The 25,700-nt window shown below is 47.8% G+C and overlaps 1 protein-coding gene and 1 pseudogene across 1 annotated transcript; one reads left to right on the forward strand and one right to left on the reverse strand.

The window, feature by feature from the left end:
• Positions 1-12,411: 12,411 nt before the first annotated feature.
• Positions 12,412-14,577, reverse strand: LOC125542905 (translation initiation factor IF3-2, chloroplastic-like). The gene is made up of 6 exons (XM_048706131.1): positions 14,205-14,577; positions 13,813-13,852; positions 13,671-13,730; positions 13,179-13,240; positions 12,546-12,601; positions 12,412-12,452 (listed from the first exon to the last, which is right to left on the reverse strand). Exons 1-6 carry the CDS (start codon positions 14,474-14,476, stop codon positions 12,412-12,414), a joined length of 531 nt encoding a protein of 176 aa, XP_048562088.1. The 5' UTR covers positions 14,477-14,577.
• A 144-nt stretch (positions 14,578-14,721) lies between these two features.
• LOC125542904 lies at positions 14,722-18,676 on the forward strand (annotated as a pseudogene).
• Positions 18,677-25,700: the final 7,024 nt, after the last annotated feature.

Consider the following 25,700-nt stretch of genomic DNA (forward strand, 5'->3'; position numbering starts at 1 on the left):
CTGAGAGAAATGGAAGATTGGGATGAGGCTGATGTTGATACTGTGGAAGATTGGGAAGGGATGCAAAAAGACTTGCAGCACAACACATCTGAAGAGCAAAGCGTGTCTGACGTTCAACCCATACCTGAAGAGCAATATGAAGCTGATTTTCCTCTCCTCCAGAAAAAGGCACCACTAAGAGCTGGGGGCCCATCCAAGCCCCTAGAGCATGTGCCAGGCTGGTTGGAGACACAAGGACCATCCTTCAAAAAGCTCAACAACTTAAAGAAGCACAAGATATGAAGACTCGGAAGAATCAAGGTATGCATTCCCCCCTTTCCCTGTTCAACAACCCTGAGTTTGTTTCTATAACTGCTAGAATAGGTGTAGATGTAGATTTTAGAAGCAATGATCTGGTTAGCTCTCCCTTGGAGAATACCCTGAGTGCTGACAGAACTATTGGTTCTGAGTTAGTTCTCTTTACTCCCCCTAGATTAGTAAATGATGGTGAGCACAACCTTAATTCTGAGGATTTATGGTTATTCGTCTGTAAAAATAAACGGGCAAGCACCCTAAGACCAAAAAATACCATGAATAGCATCTTTTGGAATGTAAGAGGGATATCTGCCCCTGGGAGGAAAACTCTTATTGTAGACACTATCAACAAAACCCACCCTTCCATCCTGGGCTTCCAAGAAACTAAGAAAGAGAAATTTTCCGACTCTTACTTCAAATACGTAGTGGGAAGTAGTGAAACTGCGTTAGGTCGACTAGAGGGGGGTGAATAGGCGATTTTTATGAATTCTTCACCGAGGAATTTCATAGTGAGGAAATTCCTTAGCGAAGACCTACTTGTAGTGGAATAAGTACTCAGGTGCAAACATAACAGAGTAGTAGCACAGTCATAATGATGAAATGAAAATGAGCATAGAGTACAGAAAGCGTAAACACAGGATAAGCAGGCTGAAGACAAACTAACTGAAGAAATTGAGCTAAGGAAATTGAGAAAGTCTTCAGTCAAAGTCTTCAAACAGTAACGATCAGGTACAACAACAAAGAATGAGGAAATGAAAGGGTTGAGGAAATAGAACCAATTAGCTCGGTGAAGACAATGATTTGGTAGACCAGTTCCAACAGTTTTGACAGTTGTACATCTAGTTGGAGCGGCTAGGTATTTAAACCTGAGGACACATAGTCCTCACTGTATTCTCCTTGAGCTAAGGTCACACAGACCTCGCCCAATCACTCGTGGTAAGTCTTCAGGTGACTTCTAAACCTTCACAAACTTGATCACCTGGCGATCCACAATTTCCTCTAGGATGCTCTAGACCATGACGCCTAACCGTCTGGAGGATGCACAGTCCTCAAAGGTAACAAGCGTCGGTTCCACATAGGAACAATCTCTTCAGTGATGCTCAATCACTTTGGGTTTGTAGGTGTTTGGTTTGGGGTTTTGGGTTTTTCCTCACTTGATGATTTTCGCTCAAAGTCCTCGGAGGATGGGATGCTCTCAATGACAAGTGTCAGTTTCTCGCGGAGCAGCCAACTAGCTAGTGGTTGTAGGGGCGGCTATTTATAGCCTAGGGAGTATCCCGACATGATAAGACATAAATTCCCTTCAATGACATGACAGTTAGGTGGGTAGATATTTTGGGACAGCTGGCGCGTAGCACAACAACGGTCAGAAATTTGGCTATCAAATTCCTCAGGGCTATCATGTTCCTCACTTGTAGGCAATCCGCACTAGCGAATTCCTAACTCCTCAGTCAGAACAAATTCCTCAGAGATGTAACACCCCGGATGTAATTTACCTTATCTGTATCCGAACTCTTGCCGTTTCCGGCACTAAGTTATTTTATTTCATCGTTGTCGGGTTTTTGTCTCCGTGTGTTGTTGTCTTTGTCATGCATCTCATATCATGTCATCATGTGCATTGCATTTGCATACGTGTTACTCTCATGCATCCAAGCTTTTTCCCCGTTGTCCGTTTTGCATTCCGGCACTCCTATGTCCTCCGGTGGTCCTTTCTGCCTATTTTCATGTGTGGGGGTTAAACGTTTTCGGATTGGACCGAGACTTGTCATGCGGCCTTGGTTTACTACCGGTAGACCGCCTGTCAAGTTTCGTGCCATTTGGACTTCGTTTGATACTCCAACGGTTAACCGAGGGACCGAAAAGGCCTCGTGTGTGTTGCAGCCCATCACCCTTTCAAAGTGGCCCAAAACCCACCTAAAACCCCTCCATCATCTCGGTCGTTCGATCACGATCGCGTGGCCGCAAACCGCACCTCATTTGGAGCCTCCTAGCTCCCTCTACCTCTATATAAAGGCCTCCTCCCGAAATTTTCGGATCTCTCCACCCCTAACCCTAGAAAACCCGCTCCTCCGCCGGCCGGACGTGTCCGTTTCCGGCCGGACAACGTCCGCCGCCGCCCGCAGCCTATCCCGAGCCGACACGTGTCCTCGCCGGGACTCCCACCGCCGCGGCCCGCCGCGGCCCGCGCGGGGCCCTCCCCGGCACGAGCCGCCGCTGGCCCGAGACGCTGCGCCCCGACGCCTCTTCCTCCCCGCGCGCCTTCGTCCCGTCGGCCGGCGCCGCCGCACCGCCGCAGACCTTTCGCCGGCGAGCCCGCGCCACCTACCACTCCGGCGAGCCCGTGCCGCAGATCACGCCGGCGACCGCGCCCGACACCGCCGGCGCCACCCCCATCCTTCTCCGGCCCAGATCCGGCCTTCTCCGGTCTCCCCCGCGACCTCACCACCTCGCCGGAGTAGAAGCTCCGGACGGCCATCCTCGAACGCCGCGACGCTACAGTGCTTGATCCGATCTGGATCCGGACGAACCCTAATTCCTCGGTTGACTTTTCCCTCTTCTCCTGATATTTTTTGCATTCTTTGACATGCCATAACCCTCTCATCGTAGCTCCGATTTGTGCGTGTAGCTGATCAAAGTGTTCGTCTCGACGAGTACATCATTTCATCTCAATGCATCTTTTTCATTTGAGCTCATCTTGATGCCCGAAATGCTGTTGGAAGAGGGCTATGTGATGAATTTGTCAGATATGTTTCAGCAAATGGCCTTTTGTCATTTTTGCCATGATTAATGTGTGCATGCTATGATCCTGAGCTCTACATGTGTTTTGTTATATGACATGCCATCTTTGTAGAGGTGCTTGCCATGTATTTTTGTGATATTCGTGGTGACTAGCACAAGCTTGCAAAGTAGCGTAATCGGTAATGCTGATTTCAGGGACTTAGAATTTCACAAAGTCCTTGTCCTGATTTTGTTGTTATGCATATGTTCATGTTGTTTCCTAGTGATCCGTGCCTCTTTTGAGGATGATCAGCAAGGATGTTTTGTTAACATTGTGGTGCTCTATCCATCCATGTCTTTGTTTGCATTTATGGAGCACCCTAGCTTGAGTCAACCGAGCTCTACTTTTGCTATAAAATAATCCTGGCAGATTGTTGACATGTTTAGCGATTTTGCCGAGGATGTTGCTATTGATCCGTGCATGCTATGTTGTTGTTCTCTCCATGTCTAGCTTCTATGTCATGTATTCTTGATGGGTGTATGCTTAGTTTGTCATGCCATGCTCTGTAGTGAGTGCATCGAGCTCGTAAACATGCCTACTTGCTAATCTGTTTTGCATGCTCCAGTTTTTCACTAAGTCTGAATCTGTTTATGTTTTTGCCATGTTCACATGCTTGCAATGGTATTTTCTGATCCCTTTTGACTCAAGGTCACTAAGGGACTTTTGTTAAGTGCTTTGAGTAGCTTTATGCCATGCCTTGCTTTGCCATGTTAAGTTCCTGTCGCATGTAGTTTTCATGCTCTAAAGATTGCTTCCTGATGATAAATTCTAGGCTTGTGTTAATTTCACTAAGCCTGAAACATGTCATCATTTGCTCTTTTGCCATGCTTGTTTGAATCTGTTAATGGATGAATTAGCCGTAGCTCAGTGTTCATCTTTTGTCAAGAATCATGAGTCGATCCCTGTCATGTATTTTGTTGTCAGGTTTGAGTGTTGTAGCATATTTATCTTGATGCATTTAGTTGGTCACTTGCTGATTATCGTAGACCGGTGCCATATTTGTTTTGCTTGCCATTTCCAAACCGTGCATCCGATTCCGGTGATCTTCATATCGATTTCAACCGAAATCACCTCACATTTCCAGTGGCACTCTTGGATTTCCAAGTTGAAGCCAGGTTCAATCATTCCTTGTCAAATCTTGCATATGCATCACATACCGCATCCCGCATATCATACCATGTTTGCATCATGTTGTTTGAGCATTGCACGTGGTTGATTGTGTTCCGTTTTCTTGTTGTTCTTGTTTGGGTAGAGCCGGGAGACGAGTTCGTGAACAAGGATCCCGTTGAGTTCGCTTAGGAGGATCAAGTCAACTCTGAGAACTTTGCAGGCAAGATGACCATACCCTTGAAATCACTTCTATCTTTGCTTGCTAGATGCTCGCTCTTTTGCTATGCCTATGCTACGATACCTACCACTTGCTTATCATGCCTCCCAAATTGCCATGTCAAACCTCTAACCCACCATGTCCTAGCAAACCGTTGTTTGGCTATGTTACCGCTTTGCTCAGCCCCTCTTATAGCGTTGCTAGTTGCAGGTGAAGATTGGAGATCGTTCCTTGTTGGAACATTGTTTATTGTTGGGATATCACTATATTATCTTGTTTATCTTAATGCACCTATATACTTGGTAAAGGGTGGAAGGCTCGGCCTTATGCCTAGTGTTTTGTTCCACTCTTGCCGCCCTAGTTTCCGCCATATCGGTGTTATGTTCCCGGATTTGCGTTCCTTACACGGCTGGGTTATAATGGGAACCCCTTGATAGTTCGCCTTGAATAAAACTCTTCCAGCAATGCCCAACATTGGTTTTACCATTCGCCACCTAGCCTTTTTCCCTTGGGTTTCGCGGACTCAAGGGTCATCTTTATTTTAACCCCCCCGGGCCAGTGCTTCTCTAAGTGTTGGTCCAACTGAGCGATGTCCGGGGCTACCAGGGGCAACTCTGGGCTGGCCTACCCGACGTCTGGCTCATCTGAGTGTGCCCTGAGAATGAGATATGTGCAGCTCCTATCGGGATTTGTCGGCACATTCGGGCGGTGTTGCTGGATTTGTCCTACCATTGTCGAGGATGTCTTGTAACCAGGATGCCGAGTCTGATCGGATTGTCTTGGGAGAAGGATTATCCTTCGTTGACCGTGAGAGCTTGTGATGGGCTAAGTTGGGACTCCCCTGCAGGGATTTGAACTTTCGAAAGTCGTGCTCGTGGTTATGGGCAGATGGGAATTTGTTAATGTCCGGTTGTAGATAACATGAAACTTAATTTAATTAAAATGCACCAACTGCGTGTTTAACTGTGATGGTCTCTTCTCGACGGATCCGGGAAGTGAACACGGTGTTGGAGTAATGCTTGACGTAGGTTGTTCTAGGATCACTTCTTGATCATAGTTGTTCGACCGTGCTTTTGCCTTCTCTTCTCACTCTCATTTGCGTATGTTAGCCACCATATATGCTAGTCGCTTGCTGCAGCTCCACATCATACCTTGCCTTACCTAAAAGCTTAAATAGTCTTGATCGCGAGGGTGTGAGATTGCTGAGTCCCCGTGACTCACAGATTCCTTCCAAAACCAGATGCAGGGACCGATGATACCGTTCCAGATGACATGACCGAGCTCAAGTGGGAGTTCGATGAAGACTCTCGTCGTTACTATGTGTCTTTCCCAGATGATCAGTAGTGGTGCCCAATTGGGGCGATCGGGGACCGTGTCGCATGTGGGGGTTGATCTTTATTTTGGTACCGTAGTTGGACCATGAGTGTATTGGATGAATGTAATGTTATTCATGTATTTGTGTGACGTGGCGAGTGTAAGCCAACTATGTATCGTTTCCCCTTTTATTTATTTACATGGGTTGTTGTGAAGATTACCTTACTTGTGACATTGCTTTCAATGCGGTTATGCCTCTAAGTCGTGCTTCGACACATAGGAGATATAGCCGCATCGAGGGCGTTACAAGTTGGTAATCAGAGCCTTCCCCGACCTTAGGAGCCCCCCTGCTTGATCGAATCGCTGGCATTGTTGAGTCTAGAAAAATGTTTTGAGTCATTTAGGATTATATATATCGGAGAGTTAGGAATTCTTTTTTACTCCCCAATCCCTTCATCGCTCTGGTGAGGCATCCTGACGTAGAGTTTTGACTCTTCTCTTCTCAAATTTCACTAAATTTTTTTAGGATCACGCGGGTATCTTGGTATCGTTCCGATCGATTTGTGACGAGAACATTGTTCTTGGTGCCTCCTATCATTTAGGGGTTGTGGCAGTGTCCCGGGGAGTTGAGCTCCGAGGTGTTGTCGTCATAACTTTATCGTTGAGATTCTGGAATACCTGAGTTTCACCGACATCGAAAATCTCTTTTATGCAGTTGTTGGTGAGATAACCTCGACGCCACCCAGTACTGCGGCGGGAGTTCGGGAGTATTGCCATAACTCGTATAAGGGATGCTTTTCGAAGGTTGAGGTAAATGATTTCTGAAGGTTTCTCGGTTATGTGTTGAAGGATGGATACAACTGGATGTAGGATTTGCTAGATTTGGGTGAGATATCATGCTTCCCCTGTATCCCCAACACCTGATTGCATAACCGGAAAGGTTCGGGAGTTTCATAGGTGGGAATTCTTGTAGCTCTAGTTCTTCTTCCGCGGATATTTGGATTGGGATTGGGTAATCCTCACCAAGTATTCGTTCTTGTTCGTACCTTGTTGTTTTTCTTCTACCTCAATTCTAAGTGGCTTCTCAATTTATGGAAATGTGACCATTTCAATTGGAATGCATTCGTTCATTTTGTTCGGATGTGAAGACTTTATGTTGCAATTTCAACCCATTTGATTCAGCTTCAATATTTGTCTGTCAAGATGCTAACAGATGTCAACCTCTTCAGGATGGCTCCTCCAATGCGCACGACGCCAAATCCTGATCCGCCTCCACCACCTCCACCTCCGGAGGAATGGCAAGCTGTGATGGCCGCTACCAATGCAAACACGCAGCTGATCTTGCAACTTCTTCAAGAGCGCAACCAAGGGAACCAGGGTCATGGCAACAATCAGAATCAGTTCGCTACACTCAACCAATTCCTTGCTAACCAGCCAAAGACCTTCAGCAATTGTGTTGAGGCAACAGACGCTGATGATTGGCTCGTGGACATATGCAAGCATTTTGAGTGCGGTAACGTCAGGCCTGAGGACTTTGTCAAGTTCTCCTCCTTCCAACTCAAAGACCAAGCTGCAGAATGGTTTCAGCAGTACAAAGATTCCAGAGGAGGCCATGTGATTACCTGGGATGAATTCCGTCAAGACTTCAAAGCTCATCATATTCCTCAGAGTGTGGTTGAGAGCAAGCGTGAGGAATTCCGCAACCTGAAGCAAGGCACTATGTCTGTTTACCAGTACAACATCATGTTCCAGAAGCTCGCCCGTTTTGCTAAGCAAGACGTCCCTGACGAGAAGAGCATGATATACCAGTTCAGGGGTGGTCTCAGAGAAGAACTCCAGCTAGCTCTCGTTCTCTTTGAGCCGAAGAAGTATGATGAGTTTTACAACATGGCAATGAAGCAAGAGACTGCTCAACTAAAGTGCGATGCTTCCAAGAAGCGAGTCAGAGATGCAACTCCTTCTTCCTCAACTCAAGTGGCTAAGCAACAAAAGTATTGGCTGCCTCCTCCCCCGTTCCGTCAGCCTTATCAGCAGAAGAGCAAAGGTGGCAGTGGATCTTCCCACCCACCCAACCTAGGCTTTCAGAACAAGACTTCGTCTCAAGCTCCAAGATCAAGTGATCCGTATCACCGTCCACTTTCAGAGGTCACGTGCAACAAGTGCCAACATAAGGGTCACTATGCCAACAAATGCTTCAATCAGAGGCGTCTTCCTCCTCCTCCTGTGAGATCTGCAAGTACAGCTGTGGTCAAGCATAACCCCAAGTCTGCTAAGGTCAACTTGATGAATGCAGCTCAGGCAGAGGACTCGTCATATGTCATCATGGGTAACCTTCCTGTTAATGATATTCCTGCAAAAGTTCTTTTTGACATTGGTGCATCGCATTGTTTCATCTCGAGACCATTTGTTTCTAAGCATGAGTTGCCTTTACAAGAATTGCCTAGGCAGTTGTCAGTTGTTTCTCCGGGTAAATTCATGAATGCAAGCGCTATGGCCCCGGATGTTACTATCACGTTGGGCGACTATAAGTTTCTATCCTCTCCAGTGGTCCTTGGTAACTCGGATATTGATCTTATTCTTGGAATGGACTGGCTTTCTAAGCACAAGGCTCAGCTTGATTGTGCTGCTAGGCAGATTCAATTGACTCATTCGTCTGAGGATGTAATTGTCTTTGCCGCTCGTGATGATATCGTCCGTCTGTTTTCTCTCAATGAGAAGGGTGAGCTGGATGCCACTCTCAAATTCTAGTCGTTTGCGAATATCAAGATGTCTTTCCAGAAGAGCTTCTAGGAATGCCTCTGCACCGGCCAGTTGAATTTGTCATCAATCTTGAGCCTGGTACGGAACCTGTTTGCAAATGTCCTTACAAGTTTGGACCTGAAGAGTTGAGGGAGCTGAAGAAGCAACTCGATATTCAAGAGCGAATGGGTCTCATCTGACCTAGTTCTTCGTCGTGGGGTTGTGGAGTTCTTTTTGTGAAGAAGAAGGATGGAACGGACCAACTCTGTGTCGACTACCGTCCATTGAACAAGAAGACTATAAAGAACAAGTACCCACTTCCCAACATCAACGAGCTATTTGAACAACTCAAAGGTGCTCAAGTATTCTCCAAGCTTGATCTCCGTATGGGCTATCACCAGATTCGAATTCGTGAGCAAGATATCCCCAAGACGGCATTCAGAACAAGCTATGGTTCATATGAATACACTGTCATGTCTTTCGGCCTCGTCAACGCTCCTCCGACATTCTCTCGCATGATGAACTTCATCTTCAACCCCTACACAAATGACTTCGTCTTGGTCTACCTCGATGACATTTTGGTCTTTTCCAAGAACAAGGAAGATCATGCCAAACACTTGCGTTTAGTGCTGGATAAGCTCAGAGAACATCAGTTCTATGCCAAGTTTTCAAAGTGCGAGTTTTGGCTCGATGAGGTTCTCTATCTTGGGCATATCATCTCTGCCAAGGGCATAGCGGTGAATCCTGAGAAGGTGTGTGCAATTGTGAGTTGGGAACCACCTCAGAACATGAAGCAACTCCGCAGATTCCTTGGTCTCGTAAGCTATTGTCGAAGGTTCGTTGAGAACTTCTCAAAGATCGCGAAGCCTCTTTCAAACCTTCTCCAGAAGCACGTGAAGTACGTTTGGTCACCTGAATGTGACATCGCTTTCAACACCCTGAAAGAGAAATTAGTCACTACTCCAGTTATGACTCCTCCTGATGAATCCAAACCGTTCGAGGTCTTTTGTGATGCCTCTCTTCAAGGTCTTGGTGCAGTGTTGATGCAAGAGAAGAAAGTTGTGGCTTATACTTCTCGCCAGTTGAAGCCCAATGAAAAGAACTACCCCACTCAAGACCTCGAGTTGGCGGCAGTTGTGCATGCTCTGTTGACTTGGAGACATCTCTTATTGGGAAGAAAAGTGGACATCTTCACTGACCACAAGAGTCTCAAGTACATCTTCACTCAGCCTAATCTCAACCTCAGGCAGACTCGTTGGGTTGAAATGATTCAAGAGTATAATCCGAGTATCGAATATACTCCAAGCAAGGCCAATGTAATTGCTGACGCATTGAGCAGGAAGGCTTACTGCAACAGTTTGATTCTCAAGCCTTACCAACCCGAGCTTTGTGAAGCTTTCTGCAAACTCAACCTGCAAGTTGTTCCCCAAGGATTTCTGGAAAACCTTCAAGTCTCTCCTACTTTGGAAGATCAGATTCGTGAGGCTCAACTTCTTGATGCTATGGTGAAGAAGGTGAAAATTGGGATTGCCAAGAGTCAACCCAAGTACAAGTGCTATCGTCTTGATGACAAGGATACTCTATTCTTCGAGGATCGCATTGTTGTGCCTAAAGGTGACCTTCGTAAAGTCATTATGAACGAGGCTCACAATTCACTCCTCTCCATCCACCCTGGGAGTACAAAGATGTACCAGGACCTCAAGCAGGCGTATTGGTGGACTCGAATGAAGCGTGAGATTGCTCAGTTCGTGAATGAATGTGATGTCTGCAGAAGAGTGAAGGCAGAACACCAACGACCAGCTGGTCTCCTCCAACCTCTTGCCATTCTAGAATGGAAGTTTGACCACATTGAGATGGACTTCGCGACTGGATTTCCAAAGTCCAAGTGTGGCAATGATGCTATCTTCGTTGTCATCGACAAACTCACTAAAGTGGCTCATTTCCTTCCTATCAAAGAGTCTATCACAGCAGCTCAATTGGCGTAGCTTTATACCTCTCGGATTGTCTCTCTGCACGGTATCCCACCATTGATTTCTTCAGATCGTAGCAGCATCTTCACCTCAAAGTTTTGGGATTCTTTTCAGAAGGCCATGGGCACCAACATCCGTTTCAACACAGCTTTTCATCCTCAAACTAGCGGCCAAGTCGAGCGTGTCAATCAGATTCTTGAAGATATGCTCAGGGCTTGCGTTATCTCTTTCGGTATGAAATGGGAAGATTGTCTTCCATATGCCGAGTTCTCCTACAACAACAGCTTTCAAGCGAGTTCGGGCAAGGCCCCATTTGAAATTCTCTATGGCAGGAAGTGCCGTACTCCTCTTAACTGGTCAGAGACTGGTGAACGTCAACTTCTTGGAAATGACTTGATTATAGAGGCAGAAGAGATGTGCAAAGTCATTCGTGATAACCTCAAAGCTGCGCAATCGCGCCAGAAGTGCTACTATGATAGTAAGCATCGTGATTTGGCTTTCGAGATCGGATACCATGTTTACCTCCGCGTCTCTCCAATGAAAGGTACTCGTCGCTTCGGTATCAAAGGGAAGCTTGCCCCTAGATACGTGGGTCCTTTCAAGATCGTCAGCAAGAGAGGCGATCTCGCCTATCAACTTGAGCTTCCCTTCAACTTTGCAAACGTGCACGACGTGTTCCATGTCTCTCAGCTCCGCAAGTGCTTCAAGACCCCTGACCGCACCGTCAAGTTCGAAGACATTGATCTCCAAGAAGACCTTTCTTATCATGAGCACCCCGTTGCTATCCTTGAAGAAACTGAGCGCAAGACTCGCAACAAGTCAATCAAATTCCTTAAAGTCAAATGGTCACATCATTCCGACCGTGAAGCCACCTGGGAATGCGAGGATCACCTCCGTTCTGAGTACCCATAGTTTTTCTAGTCCTAGATCTCGGGATGAGATCCTTTCGTAGTGGTGGAGTGTTGTAACACCCCGTATGTAATTAACCCATCTGTATCCCAACTCTTGTCGTTTCCGGCACTAAGTTATTTTATTTCATCATTGTCGGGTTTTTGTCTCCGTGTGTTGTTGTCTTTGTCATGCATCTCATATCATGTCATCATGTGCATTGCATTTGCATACGTGTTCGTCTCATGCATCCGAGCTTTTTCCCCGTTGTCCGTTTTGCATTCCGGCACTCCTATGCCCTCCGGTGGTCCTTTCTACCTCTTTTCGTGTGTGGGGGTTAAACGTTTTTGGATTGGACCGAGACTTGTCATGCGGCCTTGGTTTACTACCGGTAGACCGCCTGTCAAGTTTCGTGCCATTTGGACTTCGTTTGATACTCCAACGGTTAACCGAGGGACCGAAAAGGCCTCATGTGTGTTGCAGCCCATCACCCTTTCAAAGTGGCCCAAAACCCACCTAAAACCCCTCCATCATCTCGGTCGTTCGATCACGATCGCGTGGCCGCAAACCACACCTCATTTGGAGCCTCCTAGCTCCCTCTACCTCCATATAAAGGCCTCCTCCAGAAATTTTCGGATCTCTCCACCCCTAACCCTAGAAAACCCGCTCCTCCACCGGCCGGACGTGTCCGTTTCCGGCCGGACAACGTCCGCCGCCGCCCGCAGCCTATCCCGAGGCGACACGGGTCCTCGCCGGGACTCCCACCGCCGCGGCCCGCCGCAGCCCGCGCGGGGCCCTCCCCGGTCCGAGCCGCCGCCGGCCCGAGACGCCGCACCCCGACGCCTCTTCCTTCCCGCGCGCCTTCGTCCCGCCGGCCGGCGCCGCCGCGGACCCTTCGCCGGCGAGCCCGCGCCACCTACCACTCCGGCGAGCCCGCGCCGCAGATCACGCCGGCGACCGCGCCCGACACCGCCGGCGCCACCCCCGTCCTTCTCCGGCCCAGATCCGGCCTTCTCCGGTCTCCCCCGCGACCTCACCACCTCACCGGAGTTGAAGCTCCGGCCGGCCATCCTCGAATGCCGCGACGCTACAGTGCTCGATCAGTACCCCATTTTCAGCTCTTTCAAGCCCATGCGTTTTGCTGTAAAGAGTGGACATCAGGGAAGAGGCAACCCATATTAGCATAGTGAACACATTTGGATGGAAAATAAAATGAGTTACTAGAGAAGTTTACCAACGGATCTTTTCTGCTGAACTCTTTTCTTCTTCTGTTGTTCGTACTTGTGTTTTCTGTACAAAACCAGCAAAAATAATTCTAGTAAGTTCTGAAGGGCACAAATCTAGATAAAAGAAAAGATGACAAGTAATTTAAAAATACAAACATTTTTTTAATTATTGAAAACCGATAGTCTTGCTAACTGAAGACCATGTGCTGTACAAAATACAGATTTGAACCAAGGGACTGTCTGCTAACTGAGTAACTGACGACCTTACATTGGGAGAACAGCCTATTATTGATCTAACCTGCAGATGCCATGTACAAGTTTGACATAGAGAAGCAGGGTCTCAAGTAGACAGGATAGGAGCTGCAGGACATTGTTTTACTTTAGTCTTTAGCTAATGAGGTAATATTCGATATACTTATGACATAGCTACTGAAACCATTGTGAGGAAACTTGTCAAAACCAAATGACATCTTGAGGTGTGCCTCCTACACTATGCATATCCTTGTTTTTGAAATAATATGTATAACCTTGTTTTACAGAGTGCTTAAACATACCTAGAAGTGTACTATCAATAAACATGATTTCATAACGGAAATTGATCAGATAAGAAGTGAAATTGTCAGGTGTTCACTGCAACATACTTGTAATCTTTCTCTTCAAAGAGTCGGAGTACTGGAGGATCTCCATCTAGTGACAATATTGCCTGAAATTAGAGAAATATAAATCATCCCAATTTGTGTACATATTGACACCAGTAATGCATGTCCTAAGAAGATATGGCTTGAGTTAGTATCTTGTTAAACACGAGTGCACTTTGCAAAGTTAGGGCTTCTGCAGAAATACTGTTCTTTTTTGCAGATATGCCGGTCTACACTTGTAAACGGGGTTTATTAATTATTACTATTGCGAGCAATATCAGTACATTAGATGGTGTATAAGAGATTTAGGAGTTTTAAGTCAATCTGTCAAAATTCACACTTTTCCTATTAAAATGTCAGAGTTTCAGTTATTTTCATTTAGTTTATAAGCAGGACATGCCTATAAAAGCCCTCTCTAAATGCTAATGAACAACTACTTGTTCTTGCTGAAAATGTATGTTTATAGAGAAAGAAGCTACATGAGATGGAAAGTACCAGCATAAGATCATTTTCATCTGCGATTCGAACTGCCTCGCTTACAGATATAACACCAACCTACAGAGGGACGAATGAAGGTGCACCATCAAACACATAATCAGGCAAGAGCATTACTTAAATGATTGGGCATGTGATTTACCATATTTTTCTGGGCATCCAGCAGCCTGACGGTCGAAGACCTAACCAAGGGAGGCGGTTGAAATGTTGAAAGAATTGAATGAATGTACAGATACGGAAGAAATCATCATACAAGACTAAATACATCACAACTCCAGATGTAGCAAGTTATTTGGCACGCTAACACAAAACCAAGCTCTGTCTCCCCCAACAGAATGTCATTGTTTTAAAAGAACATATGTTCATTTGCAGACATGAGTGTTCCAATTGGGTAACATTAATACTGCAAAGAATACCAAAAAAACTAAAATTCAGACATGGAATCACTCGGCATTTGACGACGCAAACATGTGGATTGTGGAGCACATTATACAGCTATAATAAGTGGAGGGGCAAGGAAAATGGCGTTCGTACTGGATGCGCTCGATGTCGAGGGCGGGGTCCTGCTCCTGCTCGGGGCGGTCCCGCCGCCCGCCCCCGCCCTCCTCGTCGTCTTCCTCGTCGCTCCCGTACGCGGAGTAGCGCGCGACGGCGACGAGCCGCCGCGGCCGCCCCTGCCGCGCGGCCAGCGACGACCGCGCCGAGGACGAGGGTACCGAGGCGTGGGCGGTGGAGCAGCACGGCCTGTAGGGCAGTCGCCGGGACACGGCCGGCGCGAACGCGAAGCCGGCGGCGACGCCGACCATGGCCGGTGGCGGTGGTCGGGGGTGGTGGCCGCGCCTTATCTGCTCGGTCGGAGGTTTTTGCCGCGAGCGGAGGAATCCCAAGCAACGAGTGGAGGGGATAGGCGCGGGCGGGCGCGGAGGTGACGTGGGAGATGATGGGGCGCTGGGCTGTGGGCCCTAGTAGGCCCGGTTCTGTCTTGGGCCAAAGCTGGGCCGGCAATAGGGCTGCTGATAATGTGGGCCTTGACAGATTTTAAGTTTGTGAACTTATAAAAAAAAACTCAGGACCAAAGCTGAATGCACGTACCCTTTCGCCGGCGCCGGCGCCGCCGCTGCCGCCGTTCTATTGGATCGACCGGCAAGATGGCGGGGGGATCCTCACCCTGGAAGATCATGGGGCAGCAGTCTAGCGCTTTTCTCCGTCGCCAAACGACCCAGGAATCTCCCGCCGGCGGCGAAATCCCTAGTGCGGAAGCTGTGCTGTTGAGCCTGGAGAAGGTTCTTGCTGATCTGGAAGCGCATGGGAGAGAGCTGACCAAGGTGGTCACCGGGAGCTTGGAGGATGAACAGTCGTGTCATAGGATCGAATGCAACGGATTTGTCCAAGGGTTTCTCCTGGATCAAATCGCGCCATTGCGCCACCGGCTGTCGTCTGAGAAGAAGATTGAGGATCATCTCAGGTCCAGGGCCAAAGAGAAAAGTAATCGCGCCGGCAGATTGGAGTCTGATGGTGGTGGTTATGAGTCTGAATTCAGATCACAGGGGGAGGCAGGGTCGGTGATGTTCATGGGTTTGGACAACATTACCAATGGGGGCAGGAAGATGGTCGAATCAGCCAAGCCAATGCTCCAACCTGCATATCCCAGCACCAACACATTGGATTGTGGCGGCGACGACAAGAAGGATGAGATGGACATGCGCAAATCAGACGCGTGTTGGACTGTGAAATCGGATAAGTTGTTGCTCAAATCTGCAGGCACAATTGGCAGATGCTCTGTCCAAGGCTGTCCTGATCATGACGAGATGGACACACTATTGGCTAAGGAGATGGCTAATGAAGCAGAGAGATTCGCTTCATATGTTCGCAGCTGGGAATATGCGTGGGGCAGAACGTGCGGCTTCTTCAGAGACATGAGTGAGTGAGCAACCAACAAATCTCTCTTTGTGTAACTAGTGGTTTATGTCAGGTCGCCCTTTTATAAAGATAAAGAAAAAGGGAGGGTTCCTCTTTTTCCTTGAAACTAAGGAAAGGGGTCCATTTACTTGATTTTTTGTGCATGTGGTCATCTAGTGCTTGTTCATGCATGTTCATTAGAACATTTCTGACACCCGATTCACTTATTTTGGTTCTGCGTGCAGCGACCCTGAGTTCCATGCAGTTTACGCACAACACGCCCAGACTCAACAGCGGTCCTGGGTCTGCCACGCGAACATTGCAGATCTTCTCCATCAAGCTCGCAGAAATAGCCGGTGGCCTCAAGTGGCCATTGTCTGTGTATGGCGTGGTTGCTGCCCGAGACGTTGCGGATCACAACCGCAACCTTCTCTTCTCTCGTAAAATATGAGCCAGGCCCAAGAACTGAAAGAAGATGTATGTATGCTACGACTATATATCTTTTGATTTTCTTTTGGAGACCTTGATTGCACACATGTGTCCTCTTTTACTGATCAATGGGATGAAATTGATGATGCTTGCAGGATAGAATTTTGCGCTTGATTGGCCCGTCCCGTGCAATTGCGTTTACGGATAGATTTGACTTTGAAATCCAACTGAAAGTAAAAGGCACGGGTACGGCCAAGTCACAAGATAAAGCATTGATCAGCTCTGCAGACTGTTACAACAGCGGATATGGACCTGCCGTGTCAACCTTTTCTGTCAGTAACTGTTTCTGCACACTGGAGTTTTGTGTGCAGACAGTTACACGAACCTTGAGTAAATTGTAAAAAACCACCACAATTAGAGACCCTAATTCAAAAACCACCACGTTTCGATTTTTTTTCTTTTAAAAAGTCACTAATATTGTGCTGACAGTTTTCAGAAAATACTGATTGACTAATTAGAGCAGTTTAAGTGGAAAACTGACACATGGGGGCTGCATGTAAGTGATGATGTGGCAAGAAAGGTCAACAGCGTTTGCATGGACCGTTAAGTTGATATAGGCCCACTTGTCAGCAGTCTCTCTCACTCCCTGCCTCCCTGGCATTTCGTCGAGCAGCTTGTGAGCTCGTCGGAGAGCTCGCTGCCGGCAGCGTTCGGAGCTACGCTACAGGGATGAGGGCTTCAATGCCAGGCACGTCTACCCACGAGCCGGCGACCAAATCGAGCACCGCGGCGACCTCGGCCTCGCCGGAGCGGGCAGGGGCGTGGACGTGCTGGAAGCCGGCCTTGATGGATTGGGCGCGCGGCGCGCGCGGACGCGCGGCAGCTCGGCCACGCCGGAACGGCCTGGGGCGCGGACGCGCGAGGTGTCGGCCTTGACGTTGTGGGCGCACGGCAGCTCGGCCTCGCCGGAGCAGGCGCGCGGCGCGCGCGGACGCACGGCAGCTCGGCAGCTCAGCCACACCGGAACGGGCTGGGGCGCGGACGCGCGAGGTGTCGGCCTTGACGTTGTGGGCGCAGGGCAGCTCGGCTTCGCCGGAGCGGGCGCGCGGCGCGCGCGGACGCACGGCAGCTCGGCAGCTCGGCCATGCCGGAACGGGCTGGGGCACGGACGCGCGAGGTGTCGGCCTTGACGTTGTGGGCGCACGGCAGCTGGCCTCGCCGGAGCGGGCGCAGGGCAGCTCGGCCTCGCCGGAGCGGGCGTGCGGCGTGCGCGGACGCACGGCAGCTCGGCCACGCCGGAACGGGCTGGGGCGCGGACGCGCGAGGTGTCGGCCTTGACGTTCTGGGCGCACGGCAGCTCGGCCTCGCCGGAGCGGGCGCGCGGCGCGCGTGGACGCACGGCAGCTCGGCAGCTCGGCCACGCCGGAACGGGCTGGGGCGCGGACGCGCGAGGTGTCGGCCTTGACGTTGTGGGCGCAGGGCAGCTCGGCCTCGCCGGAGCGGGCGCGCGGCGCGCGCGGACGCACGGCAGCTCGGTAGCTCGGCCATGCCGGAACGGGCTGGGGCACGGACGCGCGAGGTGTCGGCCTTGACGTTGTGGGCGCACGGCAGCTGGCCTCGCCGGAGCGGGCGCGCGGGCGCGCGGCAGTTCGGCCACGCCGGAGCGGGCAGGGGCGGACGCACTGGATCTTGGTCTTGACGGAGTGGGCGCACGACAGCTTGGCCTCGCCGGAGCTGGCTGGTTCGTGGGCGTGCGGGATTTCGGCCTCGCCGGAGCGGGCTGGGCCGTGGGCGCACGGCAGCTCGACCTCGCCGGAGCTGCGTAGCTCCGCCTGTGCCCTTCCCTTGTCTGTCTATAGCAGCCACCGGCGGCTGAAAGCAACACTCAGATTAGCCTGGAATTTTTTTTGGTGATTTTGACTGGTCCTTGCGTGACCAGCTAGCGCCGTTTACGGGTCCGACGGCTGCCGTCTCCACCCCAGCCATGTGGCACCTGACAGCGGCGCCCACCTGTCAGATTTTTCATCAAACCGCTGTAAGCAATGCATTAGTGTTTTCTGAAAACTGTCAGCACAATGTTGATGTTTTTTGAAAAAAAACTGAAAGGTGGTGGTTTTTTGAATTAGGGTCCCTAGTTGTGGTGGTTTTTTGCAATTTACTCCACGAATCTTTCAGGCCGCTGTCCTGGATGTCCAGGTTGTCAAAGATGATGGGTCATGGCCTTTTCAATACGGTGGCCGATTTGCCTGCTCTCCATTGTCGGGGAAGTTCGTTTTCGCTGATAGAGGAGTCACTCGCACTATCAACCCCTCATCTAGCCAAATTGTGCTGCTTGATTCAAAAGATGGAGCATGGCTGAAAAAACGTTGTGGTGGTTACCTACATATGTGGAGGCAAGTTGTTTCAGTAGAAATGGAAGGACGGTTGGACGTTGCCATAGAAGCCTACTCCAAATCTGGCGATATCGCTTCACAAGGCCAGGTCCGTTTCATACCCAAATCTTGCGGCATGAGCCATGGTAAATGTGCTCTTGGTGGCTCCGAGGTATCAATTACTGTTGCTTGGTCCCTTGTTGCTACGGACAAGGGGACGATCGCAGCACAGGGAAATTTGTTTGAATGTTGAACCTAGGAGATTTGTGGCGGGGAACACTGAGAAGAGAGGGCAACCCCAACCAAACTTTGCTCCCATATCCTTCATGTTTGTTGAAGGAGCGCTACTATACATGCAGCCGATTTTTGCACCATCCTGCTAATCGAACCGTGCATGTGTGGGGCCAAGTGGAGGCCGACCGTTGGATCTAGCATCGTGCAATGTTCGGCTACTTAGTATCGGCTACTCAGTAGTTCCGTTGTTGAAGTGTCACAGTAGTTATTGTACTTGATCTCCTATCTGAAGTGTCAAACCGTTTGTGTGTATCCCCTATAACTTGTGCATCCAACTATGTGTCTATTGTCTTTTAGGTTATGTTGTGTGGAGTATTCCTGTTTTGATTAACCAGAGGTCTTGTTGTCCTATTTCCTGTTGTGTAAATGTTCTCTTTGCCGTTTTAGCTAGATTTTTATTCCATGGAATTGCTAAATGCCACACATGTAGTTTCTTTCTCCGGACCATTCATTCGTTTATGTACTGTTGGACCAACATGCAAGTACAACTCGGATACACGGTTGTTTCCAGAGTCAGTTGGCCCTAGGAAAACTCAGCCACTTCCTTAGGGCATCTTCAATACTGGACTTTTATATTGACGCTAATGGATAAAAAAATCATGTCAAATAAAAAACCAACGACTCCCTACCTCAACGTTGAGCGCTAACTATAGGCGCTAATTAACTGAAAAACCGATCGCTATACACAACAGCGCCGCTGAACTCGTACGTAGGACAAAGGGCTAAGCGCCAGGATTAATCGGGCCAACTGCTAATCGGATAGGATTCTGATCCTGGCGCCCAACATTGTAGATGCCCTTATGCTATCCCACGGTACCGGGTCTTGCTCAATCAACCTTGTATGTCTTCTCCGTGAAGCTCGCAGAAATAGCCGGTGGCCTTGAGTGGCTCGAGACATGGTGGATCACAACCGCAACATTCTCTTCTCTTGCAATAGGAGCCAGACCCATGAACTCACACAACCGGTATGCATATATGACACATCTTAGCTAACGATAAAGCACTGCTTAGTGACTGACGCATTTATAGGGGAGGATATGGCCCTGGTTTTTGCTCTGAGAATTGTTTATGCACAATAGAGTTTTGCTTGCAGTGGGTTAGAAAGAATGTCCATGCCACTATCTTGGGTGTCCTAGCTAGTTGTCAGATATGGGTCATGGCCTTTTGAATATGGTGGCCGAGTTGCTTGTTCCTCACTATTAAGAAAATTTGTGATCATTGATACTTGAATTGCTCGTATGATTAATCCCTCGTCTACCCAAATTCTGTTGCTTGATTCAAAAGATGGAGCAATGCCGAAAAGTGTTGATGGTTATCTACATTTGTTGAGGCAAGTAGTTTCTGTACACATTGAAGGAACGTTGGACAATCTCATACAAGCCTACTCCGAATCTGGTGATATCGCTGCACAAGGCATGTTCGTTCCATGACTAAATTCTGCCACATAAGCCAAGATAAATGTGCATTTGGTGACACTGTGGTGGTGATTGCTATTGCTTGGTTAAATTCTGCCACATAAGCCAAGATAAATGTGCATTTGGTGACACTACGGTGGTGATTGCTATTGCTTGGTTCCTTATAACCACAGACAAGAGGGAAGTCATGGCACAACGAGGATTTGTTTGAAGCTGCCAGCTAGGAGATTGTCATGTGACAAAGGGCATCATCGACCAAACTTTTGCTTACCATCCATCCTGGTTGTTGAAGTGTCTTTAGTTGTTGTGTATGTAAAATGACCAACTATACATTATCTACTATAACTTATGCCATCAAGTTATTTGCTATTGCCTAATAGGTTGCGAACCAACCTGAGGCGCCTACGGTGACTTCGTAAATCTTAAGATGATATGCCAGCTCAGTCTCTCAAAGGTGCTCATAGGGGTAGGGTGTGTGTGTGCGTTCATAGGGGTGAGTGTATGCATGTAGTATGACTGCATGCGCCTGTACTGCGTGTTGGAATTGTGTCGAATATAGTGTACAAGGTAGGTTACAGTTGGACTTGTAGTTGTATTGTGTTTAGATAGGATATGGAGTTGTGTACTAATAGGACACTTGTATCCTAGGCCTCTCATATATAGCGGTAAGGGGGAGCCGGCGGCGTGTGCCGGCGCCCGGGTGGCCAGGATGCGGTATTGTGACAGTGTCACGGGGAGGAGCGCCCGTAGTCAAGCCCCGGGGATGTAGCCATATCGGTGAACCTAGTTAACAAATCTCGGTGTCGTTCTCGTGTGATTGCTTGGTCCTCGGATGATCAACAGTATGCCTTGGATTTATTCTAACAAGTGGTATCATGAGCTATGGTTGAAGACCGAAGATTTGCGGAGGCGTTGATTCGGTTCAGAGGAAGATTTGATGTTTCAATGTATATCGTCATGAGCACGTGTAACGCCCTCGATGCGGCTATATCTCCCACGTGTCGAAGCACGACTTAGAGGCATAACCGCATTGAAAGCAATGTCGCAAGTGAGGTAATCTTCGCAAACAACCCATGTAATACAATAAGGGAAAAGAGATACATAGTTGGCTTACAATCACCACTTCACACAATTACATGAATAAAGCAATACATCAACCAGATACAATTAAGGTCCAACTACGGAACCAAAATAAAAGAAGACTACCCCAATGCTACACAGATCCCCGATCGTCCCGACTGGGCTCCACTACTGATCAACTGGAAACGGAACAACACAAAGAATGAGATCTTCATCGAGCTCCTCCTTGAGCTTGGTTGCGTCATCTGCACGGTTCAACGGCACCTGCAAACTGGTTTTGGAAGTAAACTGTGAGCCACAGGGACTCAGCAATCTCACACCCTCGCGATCAAGACTATTTAAGCTTATGGTAAGGTAAAGGTATGAGGTGGAGCTGCAGCAAGCGACTGGCATATATGGTGGCTAACATACGCAAATGAGAGCGAGAAGAGAAGGCAAAGCACGTTCGAGAATCTATGATCAAGAAGTGATCCTAGAACAACCTACAGGTTTTCTACAACCGGACATTAACAAATTCCCATCTGCCCATAACCGCGGGCACGGCTTTCGAAAGTTCAAATCCCTGCAGGGGTGTCCCAACTTAGCCCATCACAAGCTCTCACAGTCAACGAAGGATATTCCTTCTAGCGGGAAGACCCGTTCAGGTTCGGAATCCCGGTTACAAGACATTTCGACAATGGTAAAACAAGACCAGCAAAGCCGCCCGATGCGCCGACAAATCCCGATAGGAGCTGCACATATCTCGTTCTCAGGGCACACCGGATAGGTCAAGCAACGAGTAAAACCAACCCTTGAGTTGCCCCGAGGTGGCCCCGCAGGCTGCCCGTTTCGGACCAACACTCAGAGGAGCACTGGCCCGGGGGGGTTTAAAATAAAGGTGACCCTCGGGCTCGCGAAAACCCAAGGGAAGGTTATAGGTTGTTAGTGCAAATGGTAAAACCAAGGTTGGGCCTTGCTGGAGGAGTTTTATTCAAGGCGAACTGTCAAGGGGTTCCCATTATTACCCAACCGCGTAAGGAACGGAAAATCCGGGAACATAACACCGATATGACGGAAACTAGGGCGGCAAGAGTGGAACAAAACACCAGTCATAAGGCCGAGCCTTCCACGCTTTACCAAGTATATAGATGCATTAATTAAATAAGAGATATTGTGATATCCCAACCAAAAAGACATGTTCCAACAAGGAACAACATATCCATGTTCCAACAAGGAACAAACTTCAATCTTCACCTGCAACTAACAACGCTATAAGAGGGGCTGAGCAAAGCGGTAACATAGCCAAACAACGGTTTGCTAGGACAAGGTGGGTTAGAGGCTTGGTTCAACAATGTGGGAGGCATGATAAGCAAGTGGTAGGTATTGCAGCATAGGCATAGCAAAAGAGCGAGCAACTAGCAAGCAAAGATAGAAGTGATTTCAAGGGTATGGTCATCTTGCCTGAGATCCGGAAAGGAAGAAGAACGAGTCCATGAAGAAGACAAATGGGCGTAGCCAACGGATCCTCACAACACGACGTTATCAGAACCAACCCGAAGAAGCAACACCGGAAAGAAGCAAACAATCATGGTAAACAACCAACACATAATCATGTCATGATGCACAATCACGTATGATGCATGTCCGGTTTAATGAAGCATGGCATGGCAAAGTGCACAAGCAACCCTACAAATTAAGTGGAGCTCAATATGCAACGAGTTGCATACTGATGAAACACCACAACAAGTTATTTAGTTCGATCTCGTTTATGTACCCAACAAGATTAAATGTTGATTAACATGGCAAGAGGTGAAGCTAAGTAAAACTACCTATCTAGTCAAGTTTAAATGAGGCCGGAAGCAACGAACAACAATTCCGGAAACTCCTCATGAGCATATTATAGATTTGGTACTGTTCTGCCCTAAACCATATTTTAGATTTATTAAACATGCAAAGTGAGGCAACCATGTTAAACTCGGCATTTTTCCACCCCAATTACATATAAAGTTTATTAAATTCCGAGTTACGGTTAAATAGTTATTAATTAAAGCATTTTAGCATGACATGGGAGCAAATTTAAACAAACAGCATTTTAAACATTTTGAACATGGTTGAAAGTTGGATATTATGAATCTAGACAAAATTCTAAGCAAGTTTCATATATAAAACATTTTAATCCGATGCACGAATTGAGAAAGACATTTGACTGATGATAAATCATTCTTACGTCAAACTTCGAAAAGAAATTTGAGGATAGCTCCGGGAAAATAAGAAGAGTCAGGTAAGATCCTGGGAAAAGACCTGTGGGTTAGGGCCCACTCAAAAGAAACACCGTTGAAAAGATTACTTGAAAAGGAGAATGCACCGGTTGAATTAAATGACTTGAATGAGATAACATCCTCGAAAGAGCTTGAACGAATGTAGAGTGGAAACATGAATCTTCGAGATATCTCCAGCACTCCGGAACAATTAAATAGCGAGAAGTGAATTATTATGAGGTGCACCGGCATAAGAAAAGCATTGAACGAGGAAAAGATATGATCGACAAAGCTTGAATTGAATCCACCGGAGAAGAAAAAGAATGAATAATGATGAACTTGAAGCTCCATTAGAATCTTCATGAGAATCACCGGATAAGAACATTGACGGAAAAGAATGGAGAGGCTTCACATCAAAGAAATGGATACTTGATTAAGAAATCTAAGTCCTTGAAGAAAAAGGGTGGGAGGGTGGGAAAAACAAAGGCAACTTGGGACGAATGAAATGAACACCGTTGAGAGGACTTGAGTTGATCTTGCAAATGTTGACAAAGATTGGATCCACTTGAAGAGAAACACACCGGTTAAAAGGATTGACAAAACAATCTCGATGATCAAGAGGGATTAGTATTCACATCGGAGTATGAGAACATCATTTAGGAAAGGTATGGAATCAACACTTGACATTGAAGCAACTCGAATACCACAACTCAAAACAAAAACAAAGGATTGGCTTGTAGAATAAGCCAGGACAAACATATGATAGAGATTTCGTCCGAAGTTTTCGTGGTGGGGCCTCCACGGGCTCGATCGTACAACACCATCATGTACAAGGCAGTGCACATGACATACGAAGCATCCCCGAGTCGGCATAGCCAAGGACTCTTTAAGACACAACGAGACCACTGTAAAACCGACCGTGAATAGGCGGACCACTAGACGTCGAACCCCAATTTCGTATCATACATCTGTCGGAAAGATATCCTAAGAGCTACTTGAATTCCCACTTATAAACTCCCAACTCCCAAAATTTTCCGGTTATGCAATCAGGTGTTGGGGATACAGGGGAAGCATAATATCTCACCCAAAACTAGCAAATCCTACATCCAGCTGTATCCATCCTTCAACACATAACCAAGAAACCTTCGGAAATCATCTACCTCAACCTTCGAAAAGCATCCGTTATACGAGTTATGGCAATACTCCCGAACACCCGCCCCAGTACTGGGTGGCGTCGAGGTTATCTCACCAACAACTGCATAAAAGAGATTTTTGATGTCGGCGAAACTATCTCAGGTATTCCAGAACTGCAACAATAAAATTGTGACGACAACACCTCGGAGCTCAACTCCCCGGGACACTGCCACAACCCCTAAATGTCAGGAGGCACCAAGAACAATGTTCTCGTCACAAAACCATCGGAACGATTCCAAGATACCCGCGTGATCCTAAAAAAAATTGTGAAAAATTTGAGAAGAGAAGAGTCAAAACTCTACGCCAGGATGCCTTACCAGAGCGATGAAGGGAGTGGGGAGTAAAAGAATTCCTAAGCTCTCCGATATACAATTCCTAAATGACTCAAAACATTTTTTCTAGACTCAACTCGTCAGCTAATTCGATCAAGCAGTGGGGGCTCCTAAGGTCGGGGAAGGCTCTGATTACCAACTTGTAACGCCCTCGATGCGTCTATATCTCCCACGTGTCGAAGCACGACTTAGAGGCATAACCGCATTGAAAGCAATGTCGCAAGTGAGGTAATCTTCACAAACAACCCATGTAATACAATAAGGGAAAAGAGATACATAGTTGGCTTACAATCGCCACTTCACACAATTACATGAATAAAGCAATACATCAACCAGATACAATCAAGGTCCGACTACGGAACCAAAATAAAAGAAGACTACCCTAATGCTACACAGATCCCCGATCGTCCCGACTGGGCTCCACTACTGATCAACTGGAAACAGAACAACACAAAGAACGAGATCTTCATCGAGCTCCTCCTTGAGCTTGGTTGCGTCATCTGCACGGTTCAACGGCACCTGCAAACTGGTTTTGAAAGTAAACTGTGAGCCACAGGGACTCAGCAATCTCACACCCTCGCGATCAAGACTATTTAAGCTTATGGGTAAGGTAAAGGTATGAGGTGGAGCTGCAGCAAGCGACTAGCATATATGGTGGCTAACATACGCAAATGAGAGCGAGAAGAGAAGGCAAAGCACGTTCGAGAATCTATGATCAAGAAGTGATCCTAGAACAACCTACGTCAAGCATAACTCCAACACCGTGTTCACTTCCCGG

This window comes from Triticum urartu, chromosome 3 (genome assembly GCF_003073215.2).
Source record: "Triticum urartu cultivar G1812 chromosome 3, Tu2.1, whole genome shotgun sequence".
In the NCBI taxonomy this organism is placed as follows: Eukaryota; Viridiplantae; Streptophyta; class Magnoliopsida; order Poales; family Poaceae; genus Triticum; species Triticum urartu.